General features: G+C 39.0%; 1 protein-coding gene across 1 annotated transcript in view; it reads right to left on the bottom strand.

The window, feature by feature from the left end:
- Positions 1 to 185: 185 nt before the first annotated feature.
- Positions 186 to 24050, bottom strand: part of LOC114657881 (meckelin-like) — a 148598-nt gene continuing 124733 nt past the window's right edge. The window contains exons 21-28 of the mRNA XM_028809827.2: positions 21926 to 22066; positions 16772 to 16852; positions 15918 to 16034; positions 13160 to 13276; positions 10249 to 10353; positions 6725 to 6827; positions 1259 to 1404; positions 186 to 431 (exon numbers count right to left, since the gene is read on the bottom strand). Of these exons, the coding sequence (XP_028665660.1) occupies positions 351 to 431; positions 1259 to 1404; positions 6725 to 6827; positions 10249 to 10353; positions 13160 to 13276; positions 15918 to 16034; positions 16772 to 16852; positions 21926 to 22066 (891 nt within the window). The 3' untranslated portion in view covers positions 186 to 350. The remainder of the gene's footprint in view (positions 432 to 1258; positions 1405 to 6724; positions 6828 to 10248; positions 10354 to 13159; positions 13277 to 15917; positions 16035 to 16771; positions 16853 to 21925; positions 22067 to 24050) is intronic.

The raw sequence follows: 24050 nt of genomic DNA, 5'->3' as shown, positions 1-24050 counted from the left end.
GATGATAAAATATTTATTATTTTGTATTTTTTTTTATTACTATATGTAAATGATAATTAAAGAAATTGTTTTATTAAAGTAAATGGATAAAGGGACTATATATAGCATGAAATGGAAATATAATGTAATATTGGATTTATTCCAAATCAAAATAAAAATTATTTGAAAGGTGTCAAATTCAAATTGTTTTTATTTAAAAAAATTCATTAAGTTATAAGAAAACACTTTATACAAGTACAAATATAAATAATACAAAATTTAAAAAATAATAGTAATCATGAACCAGGGATTTAAACATAAAGAATACTGCTTTCTGATTTCAGGTTTTCATTCCAGAGCGCAAGTACCCTTTAGATCAAAAAGCAATTATCCACAAGGGTTTTGGCTGAAAGGTTCCTCCTGCCGAGGTAATACCGGAGAATTTCGATGACCTGCAAAGAGAAATGCACAAATAAAGCTCCTCAGATAAAATCCATTGGCAAAGCCTCCTTAAATGATCAGGCGGAGTGGTGGCTCTGAGGCTGGGGATCTGTGTCGGCAGTTGGCAGGTTGCGGGTTCGAATCTTGTAAGTGCCAGAAGTGATTCCACTCTGCTGGGCCCTTAACCTGCAAATACTCAATCCAGGGTATGACGTTAGTCTGCATCCAGCCCTGCAAGCAAGTCCTCCAACTTGCAAGAGAAAATTTTGGAGCTGGTGGCAGGATTGGCACTCCAGCCACCATAAAAACCTCACACTGTTCAGTGTGGTGCTGAGGTGTCACCTGTTGATTTGGGATCCTGAGGTGGTTTGTAATTTGGTGGGTGCAGCAATGTGCTATATCAGGGCTCCCAACCTCTCCTCTCTCTTAAATGATGGCCTACTGAAAAATGTGCTTTGTTTAGCAATTTGAACTGTTTGTGGATATTTAAGTGTGGCTTTCATTTGGACATTTCTGTAGTCTTCTAATATGAAGAAATATCAATACTATCAACACAGTGAAGAATGCGTATTTGTTAAAGCATTCTTCACAATAGATGGCAGATCCAAACTTCTCACCAAACAGGACAGATTAACAAGAATTCATATTGTATGAAGCCTTGCTATAGGTCAGAGCTGAATGCGTTTCTTCCTTTTAAGAAAGATCAAATCCTGTTAAATCAATTTGTTGGAAGCAAATCTGGAAAGGGTAAAGTCTACACATTGCTGGATTTTTACTGTGCTGCATTTACTGTTCAAATGACATACTGTATATAACTTAACAGGCTGATTGTACTTACCTGCTGAACAAGAAACGTAATGATTGCAGCCAGCACAAAATTTTGAGTTCCCAGGTCAATGACACAGAACAGCAGAAGGTCGAAGAGTAAAAGGGTCAGCTCATTCCCATAACAGAGGACATTACTGAAGAGAATGCCATCGGGATCTGAAAGAAAGATTCCTGCGTTAGCGGGCGCAAGTTTGTGCTCACTTGTGAGCGTGACTGTTTCTCTCTGTGTCTCATTCTGGGCTTGTGGAGGTCGTTCTTCTAATGTCTAATCTTGATGTGTTTTCTGTCCTCCACACCTGGCATACAGAGCTGCTCTTTCCTTTCCAGTATGGCAACTCTTTCTTGTGTTGGACTTTTATCCGCTTTGTGGTACAGCTTAACCCAGGCCAACAGCTTACCAGATGACTGCACTGCATGAATATTCACAGATATGTGACACGAGTGCTGAGTGCAGATGCTGAAGAAATTAACAGTCGACTCTCCAACATCTTTCTGAGACTGAATTTAATAAACTGTTCAAGTTCTACTGGTCAATGGTAATAAAATGACAATACAGTATATGGTGATGATCACAAGCTTACTGTTTCAGAACTTTTATTAGCCATACAGTAGTATGAGTTGGCACATTGCAAGGGTGCTGCTAAGACGCATGGATGCAGTTGAAGAAAAAAGAAGACAGAAAAGACCATTACAATGATCACTGTGGTGCCATGGCCTCAAATAGTTCATCTTAGAGTCAATATAATGATAAGTGATCTTCAGATCTGAACACTTACTGGAGGCACCATATTATCTCTAATGCTGACATAACTGTCAATCTGTTTGTACACTTGCCTCACCCTTTCAGGGCTCCAGAGCGGTGACCCCTAACAGCAGTAGGCTAAGGAGCAAAATGGCTGCTGACATAATATTAGTGCGTCAAAATGTACAGATGAAGAGAGCCTTTCACACAATCATGGCAGATCAACCTTTAGGTCACTAGTCGGGCCTAAAAGACGGACTTATAAAGCAGAAGGAATCTCATGAAAGCGTAACATTGAGTTTACAGTCCAAGCCAACTCAGTCGGATTCCTTCTTATTACCTAAAAAACTGCATGGAATTCTTTGTTCATTTAAAAAGTAAAACTGAAACAAACTTTTTTGTTTTAAAACCATATAAAGAGAAATACATTAATCGTGTTGTGTAATGCTGCTGTTATTTATATAAAATGCTAAGGTCTGTCCATCTGTCATGCAATTACTCGTGGACTACTGGCACTAGAACCCTGATCTTGGTCTTGATTGAAAGCTTATGATCTGATATATACTGGTAATGCCAGGTATTTAAGATGGCAACCTTGGAAACTGACCTGTGGGTTTACTACAGCAAAATGATTGGCAAATGAAATGACATGGCAGAAAGAAAGAGAACACCAGAGACATCTGCTGAACATTACGCAGGTTGTGGAAGCTGCTGACATGACAAAGAACACTAGAAGAAGAAGAGAAAGTAAAAGCAGCACAGCACCATTTGCTGAATATCAAGTGCAGAATTCAGAATACGGGAACAACAAAGGTGGAGTAATACAAGTGATCATCAAATGTCCCCAGCGTCAAGTATTAAATACGAAATGCAGTAACAATAAACAGGGAAAATGCATACAATCATCAAATGCATCAAGTGCTGATACACAATGATAAATTGACAAAGATGGAGAAATGAATTGAAGACCCAGCTCTCCCCCTCATTCATTGGTCATGAGTCCTGCCTTCAATTCAAAAGCACAGAATTATGGGAATGTGAATTTTCCTATTTATGATGAGCAGTGCCTTTCCCATAACTTAATATTTTAGCAAAAAGGGCATGTTTTTTGCACATTTTGAGCATACGACTGGATAACACATATGTGGATTATGTGACACAAGTAATGTAAGAATTTTCTTCTTTTTTCATGGATGTTTTATCTAATTGATTTTGCCCTTGTGCAGCAAGGGTCATGATTAGGGTTGAGTATCACAAACTTTTTTGTCTCATTCTGCAAGAAAACATGACATTAAGATTTTTTCTCAGTGACCACTGCAAAGTACTTGAAGTAAGTAACATAGAAAAGAAAAAATAAGACACATTTGGGTGGAGTATTCCTTTGAAGAGTCTATTTCTGTTGATCAGTGTTAAAAAAGCAAAATGAACCCCACTGTGATTCAATTTTGTGTTACAATAAAATATGAGATTCTTATTGTAGATTGTTGAAGCTCACACAAGAAGCTACAGAAAAAAGATGGCAGACATGAGAAGGAGGCTCATAAGCAGACTGGAGTGGAGCAGTTACAGCTTTGGTCATCAAGGGCCTGAATAAAGAAGATCGAGTACGAAAGGCGGGAGCTGTTTGACAAACTGTGGAACAGGCTGACTGTGCTGTGTTACCTCACACATGTGCTCCTTACTCTCTGCTTCCTACTTTATCCTGTTAAATACTGCTTTTATTTTTCAGAGGAGATTGCAATTCATAGAATTTAATACTACAGTATATTACTTTCTCATAAGGAGATAATAAATAAGACAGAACCTTTTGGTATAGAAAACACACCAAATTAGTGAGCTGTGTCTTTGAGACGTGACATCTCAAAGTATAAAATGATGACTTTCCATAATAATCTCTTTCTTTTCCCTTCTGCCAAGTCTAGAAATGTTGCACTTACTGTGTGGTGTTCCCCACAGGAGTCATTTCAACCCACATGTCAACTATTAACATTGTGCCTTTCATTTCTTTAAACAGACAGTTCAATTGGACTCTCATCCATTGGTCCACACAAATAATGAGGTGATGTCAGTCTACATCCGGCTTGTTTAAATGGTGGCCCGCCCAGAAGCAACGTCCAAGTGACCCAGGCCGTGGTCCCACCAGAAACGCAAAGAAAATCTGAGAAAAACACATCTTGCACTTCAGAAATTCCAACATAAATTACTACAGTAGTACAGACCATGAATGCAACACTCTGTGTCGTATAGCAACATTCAACCCACAATGCAGTGCGTTGTTGTATGTTTAGAAGTGGTGGTAGTAGTCTATGATACAGTGATTTTTTTTTTTGTGACTGGTACTGGTATGATGCACCAACACCTTGGCTGTGACAGCTGGTTGTGGCATCGACTACATGTTGAATGATTCTATAATCACTTGTGTGCCGAGTCTTAGTTTCATCAAGTGAGTGCGAACGTGTGTTTTCACAAACAAATCTAATTGTTACTCCAATGAGAGCCTTGTTATTCGGAAGCACTGTCTCCGCACTTCTCTTCATACGATTGGTTGGCCCTCCACTCACAAACTCTGATCCGGTGGATTCGTGGGTGTTACGGGGACAGCGATCAGCCATTGACACTCAAAGCAGAGAATGCATTAGAAAGACTGCATTTGATGAGAACATGCAAAACGTTTGGAATTCTCTTTAAAACTCAATCCAATTAAGCACTGATTGCTTTGTGGGACTACATGACAATTGTTTTGTAGAATGTAGAGCTTATTATTAACCTGTGGTTGATATTCTTTGATTTTGGAAATTCTGTGTTTGTAATTTTAAAATATCAAGCACAATATTATACAGTACAGTACACCTAAGCAGGTGCCATAATAGTAGCACTGCTGCCTCACAATAAGGAAATGCGGAGCTTGCGTCCCGAGTCCTCTTTGTGCGGAATTTGCAAAGCACTTTGAGTAGTGAGTAAAGCTCTATAAAAATGTAAAGAATTCTTATTATTATACTTGACGATTTGTGTTTTAAACATTATGTTTTATCATCAGATAAACTAAACATGTAGTGCTAGGACTCTCAGCTTCTATAGACCTTCTCAGTACCTCACACTTGATCCAAACGTGATGTATGCATATCGTCACCTTTTTGTTTACAAAAAAGACACTGCTAATCATACATGTGGTGATTTAAAATGAACATACTGTATGTAGAGAAAACATTGTACTCATGTATGGTTATCACTTATGGGTTTGTGCACTGATTTATTTATTTATTTCTTTATAAAGCACTTTAAAAACAACATCAAAGACAGTAAGTGAAGGAGCCTGCCTAACGTGCAACAACAAATCGTCCCAGAGTTTTGGAGCTGCAACTGAAAAAGCCAGATCACCTCTGAGTTTGCATCGTGTCTTAGGAATATGGAAAAGCATCCGGTCTGCTGACCTGAGAGAGCGAGACGGTACATAAGGGTGCAGCAGTTCTGACAAATAAAATGGGGCACAACCATTAAAGGATTTAAAAACAAATACAAGATTCTTAAAATGAATTCAAAAACGAACTGGAAGCCAGTGAAGGGAAACCAAAATTGGGGTAACGTGCGCAGGCTTGCTTGTACCAGTTACGATGGCTTTGATAGCATTGATAGTTCTTTTTTTTATTCTGTTAAATGCACTTTGTGAAGTGTCTGGGTCAGATAAGACCAAAATGTTTACTCTTTATTTCAAAATTGGAAAAGAAGTATTGCTGCTATCTCCGATTCTGTTCAATTACAGCTTTTTTACTAGTTTTTATGCACTTTTTGATGTGCCTGTGTCACATGTGACCAAATTTAAAAGGAAAGCAATGAATAAACATTACTGACATTCATTTGTGTTGGTTTAAAATGTGTTATTACTTGCTGCTTACCTGCTATGAAAATGACTGGCCCAGCTAAAAATTTGTAATTGAATAGCCCTGGTCTACATGTACTGTCATGTCAAGAAGCAGTTCTGACAGAATGAAGTTGTCACCAAAGTATTTTTTTCTCTAATAACTTGTTACTAACCACAGACACCAGTCTGGTTCCAGTTAAGGCATATAGCGTGTCACTAAACTCACTTCATACGCAAGATGAAAATCTCTGTGTCAGAAGTGAAATTTAAATGGCAGACAAACCAGGTGGCCTCGGCCATGACAACTCTACTGCATGAGTGAAATTAAAAAGTAAATGTAATACACGGCTAAATATCAGGAAACAGGTGTATAATAAACACAACATAATAAAAGCAAAATATGCAAGATAAATAAGACTGGGCAACCAGCTATATGGAATAGGATGTCTAATGAATATTTTAAAATATTACAAATTTAGGTAAACCTAAGCTGTAACCTAATATCTTAACATAGTCTGAGACACTGTAAATGTTAATGTTATATTCTTGATTGCTGTAAACATGGCATAGTGTGTGTTTTTCTGTTTGTTACGCCATGTTCTGTTTTAACTACGCAACATCTGAGCTTGTAATTTTAAATGTGCTGTACAGGTACAAAAACAAATCTATTTTGGAATGATAGACTGATTTCCTTATTTCAGTATTAATTCTTCTTCATAACAAAGGATGCAAAATATATATTTGTACTAATGCCAATGTTTCTGTAATTGTGTATAAATGTCAATGCAAAGACTTTCTCCACTAAGCATTCCTTGATGCTAAAATGCAATTTCGATAGCAACTTTAGAATTAAAATTGTATTTTAAATAACATACCATTATAGAAAATGCTTCGTTCAATTGGATGCTGGAACTCATAGTGCATGATCTTCTCTAGGAAGAGTTTGTCCTTCACGATGTAGTCCATGTCCTTATGAACCTTCATGAAAGAATAAATGAGATCCATTTCTTAAATTGTTCTCCCCAAGCTTCTCTTCTAATAATCTGGTCTAATCTGCTCAAAATACCAGTATGAAATAGGAAGCCAAACCATAAATCCATCCATTTACATTGTTCAGTTTTTCATTTTAGAGCCACGGGGAGATGGAGCCCAATCAGGCAACATCAAGAGGCAGGAACCAAGCGTGGATGGGCTGCCAGCTCATCATTACACATAAAGTGACATGCTCATCCAGGGCAATTTAGAGTCTCCAGTTAGCCTAACAGATGAAAACTGGAATATCCAAAGACAAACCCATGCAAAACCTATAAAATCCATGGAGACCATCACCACCATGCCATAATGCTGCCACCCCCAGTGGTCAAGATAATCCAAGAAAATACAGTCTCTCTTTCATTGTAAACAGTTTATTCACATGCTCAGAAAACCAATGAAATGCACCTTAAGGTAGCCTTTTGCATGTACTTTAATGCAGAAAGCAGCCATATTTCTTACAAGGTTCTTTTAACAAAAATATCTTATGATGACTTAGGAGTCAGATAAGGAGAAAAAAATCATTTTATAGCGTGGAAGTTGCTTAGTAGGATAACAGCCCTACTTTTGAAAAAAAGATACTGTATGTTAAGGTAAGCAGCAGTCAATCTGAGCAACAAATCAACAGAAGATACTGAGTAGCTAGCCATGGTGCTGAAGAGCTCCAGGCTCCTTCTTCACTTGATTCCAGTACTTTTAATAGCTTCAGATACTTGATGAGTGGCAGACCATCACAGACCACTCTCTTTCATACATCCACAATCACTCAGCCTGGACATATTTATAGTCCCTAGCTGATCTAACACACGCATGGGATCTGAGGAAAAATGGAGATCTCAAAGGAAAACCCACAAAGCCCCACAAAGTGTGCAGTGGTAGTGCTGCTGCCTCAGAATAAGGAGACCAGGGTTGGCATCACAGGTGGTCCTTGTGTGAAGCTTACATGTTTTCCCCATGCCTGAGTGGGTTTCCTCTAGGCGCTCTGATTTCCTCTCACAGTCCAAAGATGTGGAGGTTAGGTGAACTGCCCTTGTGAAACTGGCCTCTGATGTGCGTGTGTGTGTGTTCATACTGTGATGGACTGGTGTCTTGTCCAAGTGTGGTTCCTGCCTTACACTCAATGATTGCTGGGATAGGCTCTAGCTTCCCCATGACCTTACTCTGGATAATGGGGTTAGGAAAATGGATGGATGGAAGGAGAAGGTGTAAGGTTCACATGGCCAATAACCGCCAATTGCCATGCTGGGATTCAAGCCCTGAGTTAATCATTCTCTGCCCCACACATCCAGGTGAGGTTGACAGATAAAGAGAAATTAATTCACATATTTATTTTCAAAATCATCTTATTAATCCACAAAATGTCATGGAGCCAGAACATGAAATAATTTATCACTTGATGAATTTACACAAATGACAAGGCTGAGTCATTCATGGACAGTTTAGACAGACTTCAATTTCAAAGCTAATTAAGTAACCACTCGCAGAATAGCATATTTATTAAAAATGATTTACATGAACCCACTACAATGGCACTTTTTAAAAGGTATTTGATAAGAACATCATTACAGAGGACAGTCATTTAGTTTGGTTTGCTCTTTGTTGAAGTGTGTGTTACCTCTATACCTAGATTGAAAGAGCTCTCCAAGGCCTTCAGAAAGAAGATAATAGATGTCCATAAGTCTGGGAAGGGATTTAAAAAGATCTCCAAAGAAGTGGATAACAACCATACAACTGTCTGGAAGATCATCTACAAGTGGAGAAGATTTCAAACAACTGACAACTTGTTCAGTCCAGGACATCCAAGCAAGTTCAGCCCATCAAGTACAACACAAGATGCTGGAAGAAGTCTGTAAGAACCCCAGAATTTCTTCATGGAACCTACAGCCAGCTCTTGTCATTGTTGATGTAAAAGTGCATGAGACAATCATTAAAAAGACAGAGCACAACTACATCTACATGTGGAGTGTACCAGGAGGAATGAACTTCAGGGAAGACTAACATGAACAGCTAGGCAAAGACCAGGGCTTCTGCAATAATGTACACTGGACAGGGTAGGCAAAGAGAGAGCTATATGGCCAGAGTGCCAAAAGATAGGTTTCACAGCTTTAGACCAGAAGAACTTGATATCAACTATAAAGCATAGTGGTTGAAATGTTATGGCTTGGGGCTGCTTTTCTGCATCACGGCCTGGGCATCTCACCATCACAGAATTTGCTATGAATTCTTCATTGTATCAGGATGATGTGAGACCATCAGAAGATTGAAGCTGAAATAAAAGAGGACCTTGCAACATGACAAGCCTCATACCAGTAAACCCACCATGGAATGGCTGAAAATAAAGAAGTGGAAGGTTCTGGAACAACCAAGTCAAAGCCCGGTCTTGAGAGGGTAAATGGAGTTTGAAACGAGCTATGCACGCAAGGCATCCCTCCAGCATCACACAGTTGAAAGAATTGTCTATGCTGTCATTATCAGAGACTGGTAGACAGTTACATGAAACATCTACTTGAGGTTGTTTCTGTCAAAGTGGGCAACACCAGCTAAAAAGTGAAGGTAAATCAGAAATATACACTATTAGTTACTAACACTCATCTCAAAACACACTTCTGTGGTTATTACATTCTCTAGCCATCTTTGACCCTACTTTTTACATTAAGGATTTGCAAGAAGACAGTGTCTATTCTTGTAGTGGATATCAGGAAATAAGCCAGAATATATCATAAGGTACACTCCTGCACATACTCACATTTGTGTTTACCTGACTTAACAATATCTGGGATGTGAAAACAATCCACTTGAACTGAGAGAAAATATGCATGTTGTGCTAATCTTAACCTCTGTGCCATGGTGCTACCCAGCGTCATGCTCGACCTGTTGTGCAATTCAGTGAGAATCAATGTGTGGCAATGCCCCGCACTCAGTCTGTATTTTACAGTCAAGATGCACTTGTGACAGTTTTAAATTGTGGAGTTATTAAATAACATGCTGTATTTTATTTACACATTTGAGATTTTGGAAGATTCCCCGTATGATCCTATAAAAAATATGACAAACTACACACAGAATAAAACCAAAATGGCTCTGAAAAACTACACATTAAGCCAAAAACAGCACTTGACTAAAAGGCAAAAAACTGTTTTCTTAAATGACACTAAAGAGTTTGGGGAAAGCTAATAAAAATAATGCTCTCATTATTATAACTGTATATTTTATGACTTAATCAAATTGATTTGCCTTTACTTTTTCATTATTCTTCTATATACAATGTCCCAGGAATATCTGAATGCAGCATAAGTATAATATAATGTCTACCATAAATCTCAGGCATCATGACTCTTTACTTCTCTTAAGTAAGAAGCATACTTACATGTTCCAAAAAAGTTGACAGAAACTTGTTCATAGTGTAGTAAACTTTCATGTTCTGGTCTGCTGAGCCTTGGGGGTCATTCCTTACAAGCCTGGTTCTTGGAAGCTTCAATGTAAAATGGTAAATACTTAATATTGTGCACAGGACATTTACAAACATACATATTTAAAAGTACACATTACAGTGATCCCTCGCTATATCGCGCTTCATCTTTCGCGGCTTCACTCCATTGCGGATTTTAAATGTAAGCATATGTGAATATATATCGCGGATTTTTCACTGCTTCGCGGATGTCTGCGGTCTACAGTACGTGTGCTTCCTCAGTTGATTTGCCCATTTGAATTCAAACAAGGGACGCATTTCAATTGAAACAAGGGACGCTATTGGTGGATGGCTGAGAAGCTACCCAATCAGAGCACGCGGTTAAGTTCCTGTGTGCTGCTGATTGGCTCAGCGACGGAGTGCTGCATTAACCAGGAAGTACTAATCTCACTCATTCAGAATTAACGTGCACAAGCGGCAACAGAAGATGCAAATGATTGCAGAAAAGGTAAAAGTTTTGGATATGTTGAAGGAAGGAAACAGCTACACCGCTGCAGGACACCATTACAGCATAAATGAGTCCACAATTCTTTTTATTTAAAAAGGAGGAAAAGCATATAAGATCTACGGTCGCAGTGTCTTTTAACCAGGGCGCAAAATGAGTTGCAAGTGGACGTTGTAAGGCAGTAGTCTGGATGGAACCTGCTTTAGGGATTTGGATTGAAGAGTGATGGAAGAAGAACAACGGCGGTGCTAAACAGTCGCCTGAAGAGGCTCCTTTAGAAGAGCTGTAATGCTATCCTTTGTTGTGCAGTAAAATTAAACTCATCGTTATCGGACAAGTCGTCGTGTCATTGTTGGTGAGTAACCATAATTAATTATTTACGTACAGTACTTATTACATGTACATAGTTTAGTGTCACTGTACACACATTTTACTGTATACAATTTTTCTTGCATTGTACGTATTTATTGATGGTGGCCTGTCTGTCGTAATGGCTGTAACATATGTGATATCGGAGACGCTCGATATCTTTAAAATAATATTTAGGTTTTACTGTATGTAAACTACATAATTTCAACGAATCTTACCTAATATCTAAGAGAATACAAAGGGTTTATGCTGTATAATTGTGCGTGAAATGTTTATAATAGTGTGGGAGAGTTTATAAGGGCTTAAAATATATAAAAATAACCACATGAACATATGGTTTCTACTTCGCGGATTTTCTTATTTCGCGGGTGGCTCTGGAATGCGATGGAGGAGGGATTACTGTATTAGAAATATTCATTCATCCATTTAATTGGCTGAACCACCTTTTCTGTTACATGGTCAGAAGCTTAGGGCAGACCTCATCCAAAAAGCATCAGGTTCAAGGCAGGGACCAACTTCGAATGGGACTCCAGTCCATCACAGTAAACGGACAACAAGCTGTTTTCAGGAGTCACTGAACTCTAAATTTAGATGATAGATAGATAGATAGATAGATAGATAGATAGATAGATAGATAGATAGATAGATAGATAGATAGATAGATAGATAGACAGCACTATATTTATCCAAAGAGGGAAATTTAGCTTTTTACAGAAACTCAGTAAATAAATAAATATTATCACAAACATCAACAACCCATCTTGAATACACACTAGAATGACTACAAAGGCAGGAAAACGTCTGACTTAGCCAAAATGAATAGGGCAATTACAGTCTCAGTGAAGCATTACGCAGGCATATTGCTGTTGGTGTAAAGGAGCCCCAGTGGCGTTGCTTGACACACTTCTGCTGAATGGTTCTGTGCAGCATGGTTCATAATGGCCATTAGTTTTGTTTTCATTCTCTCCTCTTCTCCTACCTCCTGAGGTCAAGAATGCACGCCAAGACTGAGCCAGCCTTTCTAATCGGCTTGTTGATTCTGCTGTTGGTTCTACCTACAAGTGATATTACCAGCCCAGCACACCCCATCATAGAAAATCACACTGACCATTGTAGAGTTGAAGAACACATAATGGATGAGATCCAAATAAAAGTGTACTATATACTGTGGGCTGCAGCTCAGGTACACAGTACACCATTCTTTCTGTTAGATGTGTATGCAGTTTCTTAGGGGATAAAGACTACTTCATTACACAGTCTAAATGTGTCTACAGATAGAAAGTAAATTTTTTCAAATGAAAGTCTATTTCAATAATTGACAAGGAGGAGTATAGCATATACTGTACATCTCTCCACACTTCAGCATAAATGTTTAACAAAGGTAAATCCAAAATTAGTCTAGGTATAAGGATTATATTACATAATATGTTATTATATAATTTTAATACATGAACCTTTGTCATGTGATGTAAATATTATTTTCAAAACTATGCCTTTCAAGTAACGAAAGGAACGATATAAACTAATTGTCTGGTGTTTGCCACATAATTATCACATGACTGAATTATCTTTTCAAAATCAAATATTACACAAAATGATGATATTCTTAATTGGAGTTCAAACATAAGATGTTTTGTGGGAAGAAATTTAGTCAATGTTGAATATGCAGTAGCATCTGTATTTTAAAGTACATGGACTGTGATGGAAGGGCGCGTTATCCACTGCTGGCTCCTTCTTTGCCACTGATGCTTCTAGCACAGGCTCCCCACAACCCTTTAATGAAAAAGGGCGTTCAGAAATGAGATTACATAGATTTATAAATAATTTCATTTTAACATATTCATAACATTTTCCATACCACATAAATGCATTCTTCTGTTTTTGAATTTAGAAAATTGCTCTGCAAAATTTACCAGCTTTACTATGAAAGGGGCATGATCATTTTGAAATTATAGTCCCAAACTTTGCAGCTGAACTGTGGGATTTTCACCGTACCTCACTAAGTGGCTGCATGATCCTCTCAATTTGCCACTGGACTTTGTCAGTTAGAAGAAACTCAAATGTCTGAATTTCAGAATTTGGTTCCAGGCCACGTAAAGCACAAAGGTTTTCCTGCAATAAGAAAAAAAAAATCAGAAGGAGTTTCAAATACAGTATAAATTACTGCTGCAAATTATTGGACATATCTACAGGTCTCTATTGTCAGAATGAACTCCAGCATCTGTCACCTGTGTGTTCAAAGCAAGCAGATGTAGAAAGCAGACATGATGAAGACGAGAGTCTGAAGGGGGTACTTCTTTGCAGCAGGTCCAAAAGGCTTGTAAGGGTAGAGGGAAAGACGAATGCAGCAAAATACAAGAAAAACTTGGAGAAAAACCTGTGGTGTGCAAGAAAACTTTGCCTTGGCAGAAGACTTGTCTTCCAACAAATCAACAACCACAAGCATAAAAACAAAGTTACACTGGAATGGCTTAAAAACAATAATGTTAATGGCCAAGTCAGAGTCCAGATTTCAGTCCAATTGAGAATTTGGGGCTGGACTTGAAAAGGGCTGTGATCCTTGTGCAACCTGACAGAGCCTGAGCAGTTTTGAAAAGAAGAATGGGGAAAAAAACGGCAGTATCCAGATGTGCAGAGCCAATAGAGAGAGACCTGTCCACAAAGACCCAAGGCTGTCATGGCTGCCAAATAGGGCATCTACTAAATACTGACATGAAGGGATGAATACTTATGCAATAAATGATTTTTTATTTTATACTTGTAATTTTTCAGACCACTTTGCAGAGATTTGTTTTCACTTCGACATTAAAGCGTCTGTTTTTTGTTGTTTTTTTTTTGTTCTGTATTTCTTGCCTTAGGAATTTGTTAGCTTTTGCATACCCCTTGGGGTAGGGCACAGAGTCAGCCATTGTACAGCTCCCCTGGAGCTGCTTGTTAAGGGCTTTGCTCAAGGGCCCAGCAGTAAGGGCAGTAACAGGGATTCGAACTGACAACCTTCCACATACCAGTGCAGATCCTTAGCCTCAGAGTCACCACTCCGCCTATCTGTTGATTGGTGCAAAAAAGTAGCAGATTGAATCCACTGTGATTCAAAGTTGTATAACAATACAATGTGAATATTTCCATGGAGGAGAATACTGATGTTAACACCACATCTCTTCATGGCAGTGCTCTAAACAAGGGCATTTCTGAACCCTTGGTGCCTTAGACTATGAAGTGGAAGGGCTATAGCAGCATTCGTCAACTAAGAATAAGAAGAAGAGACTAGAATGGACTGTGGCAGACAGCCGGGGTCCTTGCCCAGCCGGGACGCCTCCACACTGGGAGGGCCGGGGGAGCAAGTGTGGTCAGAATGCCAGAAGGAGTTTCATTGTGTCTTTGTGGACCTGGAGAAAGCACATGACAGGGTGCCTCGAGAGGAGCAGTGGTATTGTATGAGTAAATTGGGAGTGGCAGAGAAGTACCCAGGAGTTGTACAGGATATGCACGAGAGAAGTGTGACTGTGGTGAGGTCTGTGGTAGGAGTGACGGATTCATTCAAGTTGGAGGTGGGATTACATCAGGGATCGGCTCTGAGCCCTTTCTTGTTTGCAATGGTGATGGACAGGCTGACAGACGAGATTAGACAGGAGTCCCGGTGGACTGTGATGTTTGCTGATGACATTGTGATCTGTAGTGATAGTAGGGAGCAGGTCGAGGAGAAGCTGGAGCGGTTGAGATATGCTCTAGAGAGGAGAGGAATGAAGGTCAATAGGAACAAGACAGAATACATGTGTGTAAATGAAAAGGAGGTCAGTGGAATGGTGAGGATGCAGGGATTAGAGTTGGCAAAGGTGGATGAGTTTAAATACTTGGGATCAATAGTACAGAGTAATGGGGATTGTAGAAGAGAGGTGAAGAAGAATGTCAGGAGTAATTTGTGACAGACGGTTATCAGCAAGAGTGAAAGGGAAGTTCTACAGGATGGTAGTGAGACCAGCTATGTTATATGGGTTGGAGACGGTGGCACTGACCAGAAAGCAGGAGACAGAGATGAAGGTAGCAGAGTTAAAAATGCTAAGATTTGCATTGGGTGTGATGAAGATTGATAGGATTAGAAATGAGTACATTAGAGGGTCAGCTCAAGTTGGACGGTTGGGAGACAAAGTCAGAGAGGTGAGATTGCGTTGGTTTGGACATGTGCAGAGGAGAGATGCTGGGTATATTGGGTGAAGGATGCTAAGGATAGAGCTGCCAGGGAAGAGGAAAAGAGGAAGGCCTAAGCGAAGGTTTATGGATATGGTGAGAGAGGACATGCAGATGATGGGTGTAACAGAATAAGATGCAGAGGACAGAAAGATATGGAAGAAGATGATCCACTGTGGCAACCCCTAATGGGAACAGCCAAAAGAAGAAGAAGATAATAGGAAAAATCTTCAAGAACTGCATAATACTATCAACTCAGCATGGAGCAAAATCCATTAGGATCGTTTCTAGCTCCTTCTTAAATTAAGGCTTTGGAAACTTCAAGCTGTTCTGTATAGAGATGCGGATCCTACCAGGTACTAGATAAGTGTACCTTATAAACTGGCCATTGATTGTATGCACTGTAATCTCTGTGCAAATTGTGAATAAAAATGAACACGTCAACTCTCTTTTCCATCCATGCAGGGTTCAAGCTGTCTGATTCAGTTAGTCAGAACCCATAAGAACTGCAGTTTGTACTTCACCAATCAAAGCAAGAGGCCAATTAAAAAAGAGCAACAAGGATTACCGCTTCCTTCCTCAGGTTGGAACGCATGACCTCCATGCTGACATCACTGTGGCCGTGAACGGAGCGCCCATGGATGTAGAACCCATAGCAGCGATGCATCAGGATGAACACGGACACCTTGACAGAAAAGCAGAAAGTGTTCAGCCATAATAATAAAGTCTAATCTTGTGTCTCTTTTTAATTTCTTTCTTGACATTCAGCGAGCCTTAATTTCTGTTACATTTCTGAAATAAACATTGGTTTGCAACTTCTTAGAATGTTGTTTAGGATTATGGTTACCCTGAATGGTGTACCTAAAATGGGCTTCACACTAGTGTGTTGTGTATCAGCAACATCAATTTATTTTTATATAGCGCTCTTCTCAGAGGACTGACTCCGAGTGCTGCAGAGCAGTCAAACAATCAGAACATAAAATTGTCAAGTAAGAAAGCTTTCTCTTGCATTGGCAGGGGTACGTGCTGCCCTCCCTGGGAGGTGAATCTCAAAACATCTGCTCCATACATTAGTGAGTTCGAGTCAACTGCAGTGTGTGCTGTGGAGGTGCAGCAGAAACTGGCCCCCTACTTCTTCCTTTTTATATAGCTCAGTATTAAACACCTGACAAATGAAATGCCACGATCTGTTTTCCAGGCCCAGGAGAATAACCTGTATTTAACTTTCACAAGCTTCACATGTAGCCTTTTCTTTGAAATCTGCCAAGAAAATAACTACAACGTGGTCTCATCTTTTACAGCCTCATCTCTGCCTTGTGAAACGTTTCACACAATTCTGCTAAACATGAACTTGGTTTTATTTGTTCATTTAAAGAGAATAATCTTTTTTGCTCCAAACGAAGACTGAATAACAATACTCACGTTGCTCATGGCACACAGATCCACAAATTGTCGAATTTTATCTTCCACAAATCGCTCATAGATAAGAACAATATACAAAACCTGCAACAGCATAATAAAATCAGAAACTGTTAGAAAATAATGGAAGTATGTTTAACACAGCAATGAAGTCAACAACATCAGATATGACTAAACTCAGTGACATTAGATCAATATGTAGTCTTACAGTAGACATATTAAACCTCACTAGAAAAAATGCATGTATTCTGAAAATATAATTCCAAAAATTATATATGAAAGCTTTAAATTGCAATTTTTCTTTACAATTTTTACTTTTCTTCACTGCTACAGTATCGGTCAAAAGTTTTAGAACACTTCAGCCTTTATGGAAATTCATACATGATGTTAATGTATCATGAAATCAAGGCATGGGACAAGTAAACAATTCCAAATAAAAAAAAAAAAAGTATACAAATTTTTATTCAAATTTTTGATTCATCAAAGTAACCACTGTCACACACGTACGATTGGGAGACATCTGAAAGGCCTTAAGAACAGTACTACCATGCCAGACCAGGGGGTGGTGAACTGCACTAACTCTCTTTCTCAATCTTCTGCAGACCATCCACGGGAAATCTCGCTAGGTCCCTGCGCCAGTGATGACTTCACTTCCGGTCCCAGCACCATGGATGACGTCACTTCCTGTATCAAAAACATCACTACTTTTTCCGGTGCCAGTGATTATGTCATTCGGTCCAGAAGATGTCACTTCCGGTTCCTGGTCCCAATGATGTCACTTCCTGTCTCAGCTTTAAAGCCGCCATCTTTTCCTATTATATTCAGTTCTCTTTTTGACTCAAACCTGTGAACATCACAATCAATTTCTACCCATTTGCAGCCAAGGCACAATATACGGGTGGCTGCCCCAAACCTTTTTATGTCTGTGGTCTGCTTTTATGACACCACCTTTTGTTGATATATATATACAGATTCAGAATGCCAGCCACTCTGTCCAAGTTACCAACCCTATTTCCAGCAAAAGGAACCTCTGACCATCAGATTTCCTCCTCTATGTTTGACAGCTGGTGTCACACACTGAGGTGTGATCCTTTCACTAACTTGATGGTGTACAAACATCTCCTGTGTGATGAACTGAAGATTTCAAATTTTGATTCATTGCTCCATAAGACCTTCCATCCTGCAGTCGTCCACAGCTGTATTTCAAGGCCCTATTTTGTCTTTTAATGAATGGCTTTCTTACTGCCTCTCACCCAGTCAAACACCTTTAGCACAAAGTCTCCTCTTCACAGTAGAAATGAGACTTGCTTTTCTCAACCACTGTTATGATTTGCTTAGAGCTGTTGTGCTGTGAGGCAGCTATCACATCAGCTGGTGACCCTCAGAAACTTGTCTTCTGATTGAGTTGTGACATTGGGTCTACCAGATCTCTTCCTATAAGAGTTTCCTCCAGTTTCTAATTGAATTATGTAGGACACTGTACTTACTGACATTTTGATTTTTTTTTGCAGTTTCTCTAAATCACAGGTGTCAAACTCCAGGCCTAGAGGGCCGCAGTGGCGGCAGGTTTTCATTCTAACCCTTTTCCTAATCAGTGATTAGTTTTCATTGCTAATTCACTTTTTTCCCCTTTATTTTAACAGCCATGTTAGAAGGATTCAGTCCTCTGAATTGATTTGTTTCCTCATTAAATGACAGCCAAACAGAAATGAGATGTGAAACGAGCCAACAGATGACCAGCTTAAACTGGAGCTTCAAACTCCAACCAGTTTCTTAATGAGAAGCCAATGCTTGCTGTTAATTAAACCCGTTATTTAATTCCATGGCTTGTTGCTGCTCTTGTTCTGCAACAGCAGACATTTCCAAAACTGTTGATTTTTTGTTTTTTATAAGAACATTGTCAAAGTGTTTTTGTGAGTTGAGAGATCAACCTTACTGAGATCATCACCTTTCTTTATTTTCAGATATTGTGTGATGTGGCGGCTTGTTTTGTGTCTCATTATTGTTTGGCTGCTAATTAAGGAAAACGAAACAACTAAAGGGCCAGAGTCAAGTTAATTAAAGAAGTAATTAGCAGCAAAAACTGGTCACTAATTAAGAAGATGGTTAGAATGAAAACCTGCAGCCACTGCGGCCCTCCAGGACTGGGGTTCGACACCCATCCATCCATCCATTTTCCAACCCGCTGAATCCGAACACAGGGTCACGGGGGTCTGCTGGAGCCAATCCCAGCCAACACAGGGCACATAGCAGGAACCAATCCCGGGCAGGGTGCCAACCCACCGCAGGAGTTCAACACCCCTGCTCTAAATGAAAGGCCTGCACTTCTAAGGGTAATAGTGCTATGCCTCATTTAGTTTATTAATTGACGTTTTCTTGCCATTTTGACTGGAATTGACAACTTTCTACAGTGTAATATTGTCCAAGTAGCACTTCACAGGGTGTAGTAACACAGTCTGTTCCAACTCTGCTTTAAGACAGACAGAGGGCTTTTAAGTAAGTTGGGACACCTGTGCAAATTGTTTGCTTCAACTTGCAATGGTTAATTGCTGCAGAACATCAGTAGGTTGTAACCTATTAGTTGTTCCCTGAAGAAGGCCCATTTGTAATATTCTGACATTTCCTTTTTTTAGTTTTTGCAAACGAAAACTTGACATTTCAACCTCTGGTAGTTTACTGTTTACCTTTTCACCATTTTAGATCATTTGTTACATTTCAACTGATTAAATGTGAAGAAAAACTGGAAAAACTGAGGTGTTCTGAAACTTTTAACCAGCAGTGTATATTCCAGCAAACAGCTAAATGATATCAAGAAATAAAGCACAATGCAATACTCTCCCAATACAGTTACCAACTCCAGCAGACAGCAGATGGCACTGCCAGTTGTAGCAGCCTTTAATAACACATGCATCTTAGCAATTGATTATAATATAAATTGTCACTGCCACCTCACATCTCCACAGATCAAGGTTTGAATCACTGCCCTGACAATGTCTGTGCGGAGTTTGTATGTTCTCCTCCTGTCTGCAAGGCTTTTTCTCTGGGTACTCCTGTTTTTCTCCCTCATCCCAAAGATATGCTAGCTACATTAATTGGCAACTCTAACGTGGCCTGCTTAAGTCACTGTGTGGGTGAACAAGCTTTTGGCACAACTTCAAATTCATAGTTTTCCCACCTTTATGCATCAATTTTCCAGATATGCAGAGATGTTAGAAGCTTGGATTTCCTAGCTACCACCATTTAAAACTCTCTGACATGGAAGGTCAACTTAGTTATGGCTGTCAAGAAGGATTACAAGTCTAATAGTAAGCAATGGTCCTTTTCAAAAAACTGTATCGGAAAAGTGATTTGCCATTGACTGTACTGTATGCCAATATCTCTACAAAGGACAGATGTCATCATACATTCACTCTACTCTTCCAGACTAAAATACAAGTCTTAAAGATCATATCTGACATGTTGTACCCCACCCATCTTTTCTTCGCTCCCTTCCATCTGGTAAAGAGCTTAGCTCTTTAAGACCATGACTACCAGATGCTTACCCATAAGGTATAAATTCCAACTTTACATTGCATTGACTTTAGAGCCTTCTGCACTAATTAGTTGAAATGCCAGAGCATTTTAATAAAATGGTTATTTGAGTGCTGATGAGGAATGATGATTATTACTGCATTTCGTATAAGCTTTATCAAATAATATTACACGAAACTGACATTATTATGGAAGCGAAGTACAGTATGATAATAATATAGTTTTGTCAAACATGGTTTTGTTTCTTAAACCTCAAAATTTCACATTTAGAAAACATGTCCAGTAATCATTCCTTCAGAAATCTACAGTGACAAACGAGATGGCATCCTTCAAATGTAATATAAACAGATACCTTCTTTTGTGAGCGCAAAAGTACTTTCCTGGCTACCCTCCTAGGAATGGCATTGCTAGTGGTTCACATCAAAATGTAAATAGATGAACATGGACATCACTTACAGGAAGAGATGTCCAGAAATCCCAAGATCGGGTGTTTGGGTTCTTTTCTTGTTGCCATGTGGCATAACTCTGAAGCCTATCTGAATCTTGGTGTAGTAATCGCCTGTCTTCCCAGACCTTCAAACATGCCATTTTATTGTGGTTTTCACACCTTCTCCATAAGCCTGTACAACACGTTCCTTCTCCTTGAGCTCCTCTGTGTTCTCTTTAAATTCTGAACTGCTGTATTACACTAAGCTGCGTGGATTAAACCCAGTGGACAAGGTTTCTCATTTTTACATACTGTAGTGCAGGGCCTCTCAAATTTTGTTCTTTTCTTCACTTTGCTTCTAGTGATTTTAGAACCCGTTATTACTTACTTCATTCACTCAGCTAAGGAACTTGTGCTTCACTTACTGTACTTCTGCACTGGAGCTCATTTTCATTTACCTGAATTGTTTTCTATGACATGCATCATTTCCTCTACTGTATGTATTACATATAATGTATACATATGGAAAACTTTATTTTTCAAAAGTGAGGACTAGTTTTGATTACACAAGAATTCCATTAAATAAATGAAACATTTAGAACATAGGAAGTAACAAATGACAGATAACCATTTACAGTAGTTTGTTTGGTTAGCTAATAGAAAAAATTGCTCCAGTGTCTTATCTGGGTATTTTTCAAAAGTTGTCAAGGTTTATACTTCGGTTACGTAACTCTGTAATTAATTTCAGGGTCCCATGACCTTTTCAGTTAAATGCTTCCTGCCTTTTGTGTTTCCACTTTTAACTATAGCAGGAGGCTCAGAATCTGCCTTTATGTAATCTATTTATTATCTCAGAAATTAACAGGCATGTCATTTACCGTATAATTGTAAAAGATAATCTAATAGTTAAGACTTACCACACCTGCAATCTTATAATCTATGCCATAGTAGTTACTGACTGATTTATACAAAAAGCCTTAGGTAAGCAAATACTAATGACTGGCTTTAATGCCAAATCATTTCATTGTTTTGCAGGCAAATCACAGTTACTGAACAGAAAAAATTAAATAGAAATAAAGATGCTGGCACTATGCTCTGTTATTGCATTAATAATTGTACAGTTACTTAAAAAGAAGGCCAAGTACAGATGACTGAAATCATTTATAATTTCAAGGTACTAAAACACAAAAAAGCATTACTTGAAGTAAGCCAGCTGCTAGCCAGATAGATGCTGTGATTCCATATCGAAGAATGGGGCTCCAGGGTGCCAGGTAATTGTCTGCTCCAGGCTGCACAGCTAGGTTCAGATCTCTGGCTGTGATGTTCTTGACTCCTATAACCTGAAGAGAAATAAAAGCGTGAGACACAGGGCTTGAGGTATTATTATTTATAGCTTAATGCAAGAATGCTTTGAATGTGAGCCGAAAGAAGAAATGACCTGGGGTCATGAATATATAGCTAGGTAAAATTTTAATGCTGTGACTATATTAGCTCACCATGAGATGCTTTCTGCAAGCGCTTATCATCTTTTCACTCATACTAGCATACTGAATACACTATCACACAGTGTACACTAAAATGGCTGCAAAGGCCCTATCATCCAGATATCTTTACAAAGTGTCATTATTGCAGCTGGTGCACATTTATCAGTGAGAAAGGCTTGAGAGTACTCACCAAGTACTTCATAAATGAATATCGGTGAATATTCAACTTATCTTTGAAGTAACTTTTACATGGTCTTACAATTCCCCAACGGCTGCAATTGATGTCTTTTTGTAGCAGCACTGAAAACTCCAGTAAGAAGATCTAAACAATTTTTACCAACACAATTACACTGTTCCAGATAGATAGATAGATAGATAGATAGATAGATAGATAGATAGATAGATAGATAGATAGATAGATAGATAGATAGATAGATAGATAGATAGATGTGCAAAAATGGTTGGTGGATGCTACACATTAGTAATGGCTGAAGTGGCTCCCCACTCACTGAAGCACTTTGGATAGTAAGAAAAGTGTTATATAAATGTTAAAATATATACAGAAATATATCCATCCATCCATTTTCCAACCCGCTGAATCCGAACACAGGGTCACAGGGGTCAGCTGGAGCCAATCCCAGCCAACACAGGGCACAAGGCAAGAACCAATCCCGGGCAGGGTGCCAACCCACCGCAGGACACACACAAACACACCCACACACTAGGGCCAATTTAGAATTGACAATCCACCTGTGGGAGGAAACCCACGCAGACAAGGGGAGAACATGCAAGCTCCACGCAGGGAGGACCCAGGAAGCAAACCCAGGTCCCCAGGTCTCCCAAATGCGAGGCAGCAGCGCTACCCACTGTACCACTGTGCCGCCCCATATATTATATATTGTTCAAACTAGGGGGCTTTGCTCACTCGCCAACTCCCCCTGGCCTCCGCTACACTCCAGCCACTTTGCATCTCTGCCGTTCGCGTATGTGGATTTCACTTTCACCAAACAACAAATCTTTTAATTCTTGTAGATACGCATCTTCATTGGGGAGAAACACTACTTCTCCCTGATGGCAACACGAATTAGACGATCTACAAGTCTCTGTGTTAAAGTTTAAATCTGAACAACATATTTAATCTCTTTTTGCTGTTCCGATATTTCACCAAGCAATAATTTCTGTTTGTTTGTGCTAATGCGATCTTTACTATCATTTTTTTGAGACTTTTGAATTTTCGTACTTCCATTATCTCTAACCTGCTCTGCATGTGTACTGCGGCAACATTTTTGAATTCTTTACGACATTCTACTTTGTCATCTGCTCTTTGTCTTTTATTTCCGGCCCTGGGCTTGGTTAAATCTCTTGACACAATGTCTCATCTCGCAGGACTTGTAAGTATCTCTCTGAAAAAGTCTCGTCTTGTACCAGGATTTTTTTTTATTATAATAGAGAGATATATTTGTATTTGCTGTAAAAACTAGCAGTGCATATTATGACAAAAATTTATTCTGTAACATATGTTTAAATACTTAATGTGTTGCACATATGATTGTCATGTTTGACAGGAATGGTGCTTCAGAGGCTACCACCGTTGACGGTATATTGCACCTAATTGTTGTCTATGTGGAATTTACACATTTTACTATTGTCTGAATGGGTTTTAATCTGGGCATCCCTAAAGATACGCCTGTTAGATTAATTGTTGTTTCTAAATATGCTCTGACAAAGCTTTGGTGTGTGTTTGAATAAGGCCTATGATGTACTGGCACCCTATTTAGGGATATTTCCCACTGTTTCTAGTGTTTCTAGAATAAACTCCACTCACCCTGCACTACTAAAT

The sequence above is a fragment of the Erpetoichthys calabaricus genome, chromosome 9 (assembly GCF_900747795.2).
Source record: "Erpetoichthys calabaricus chromosome 9, fErpCal1.3, whole genome shotgun sequence".
NCBI lineage: Eukaryota > Metazoa > Chordata > Cladistia > Polypteriformes > Polypteridae > Erpetoichthys > Erpetoichthys calabaricus.
This window is presented reverse-complemented; position numbering and strand designations above follow the sequence as displayed.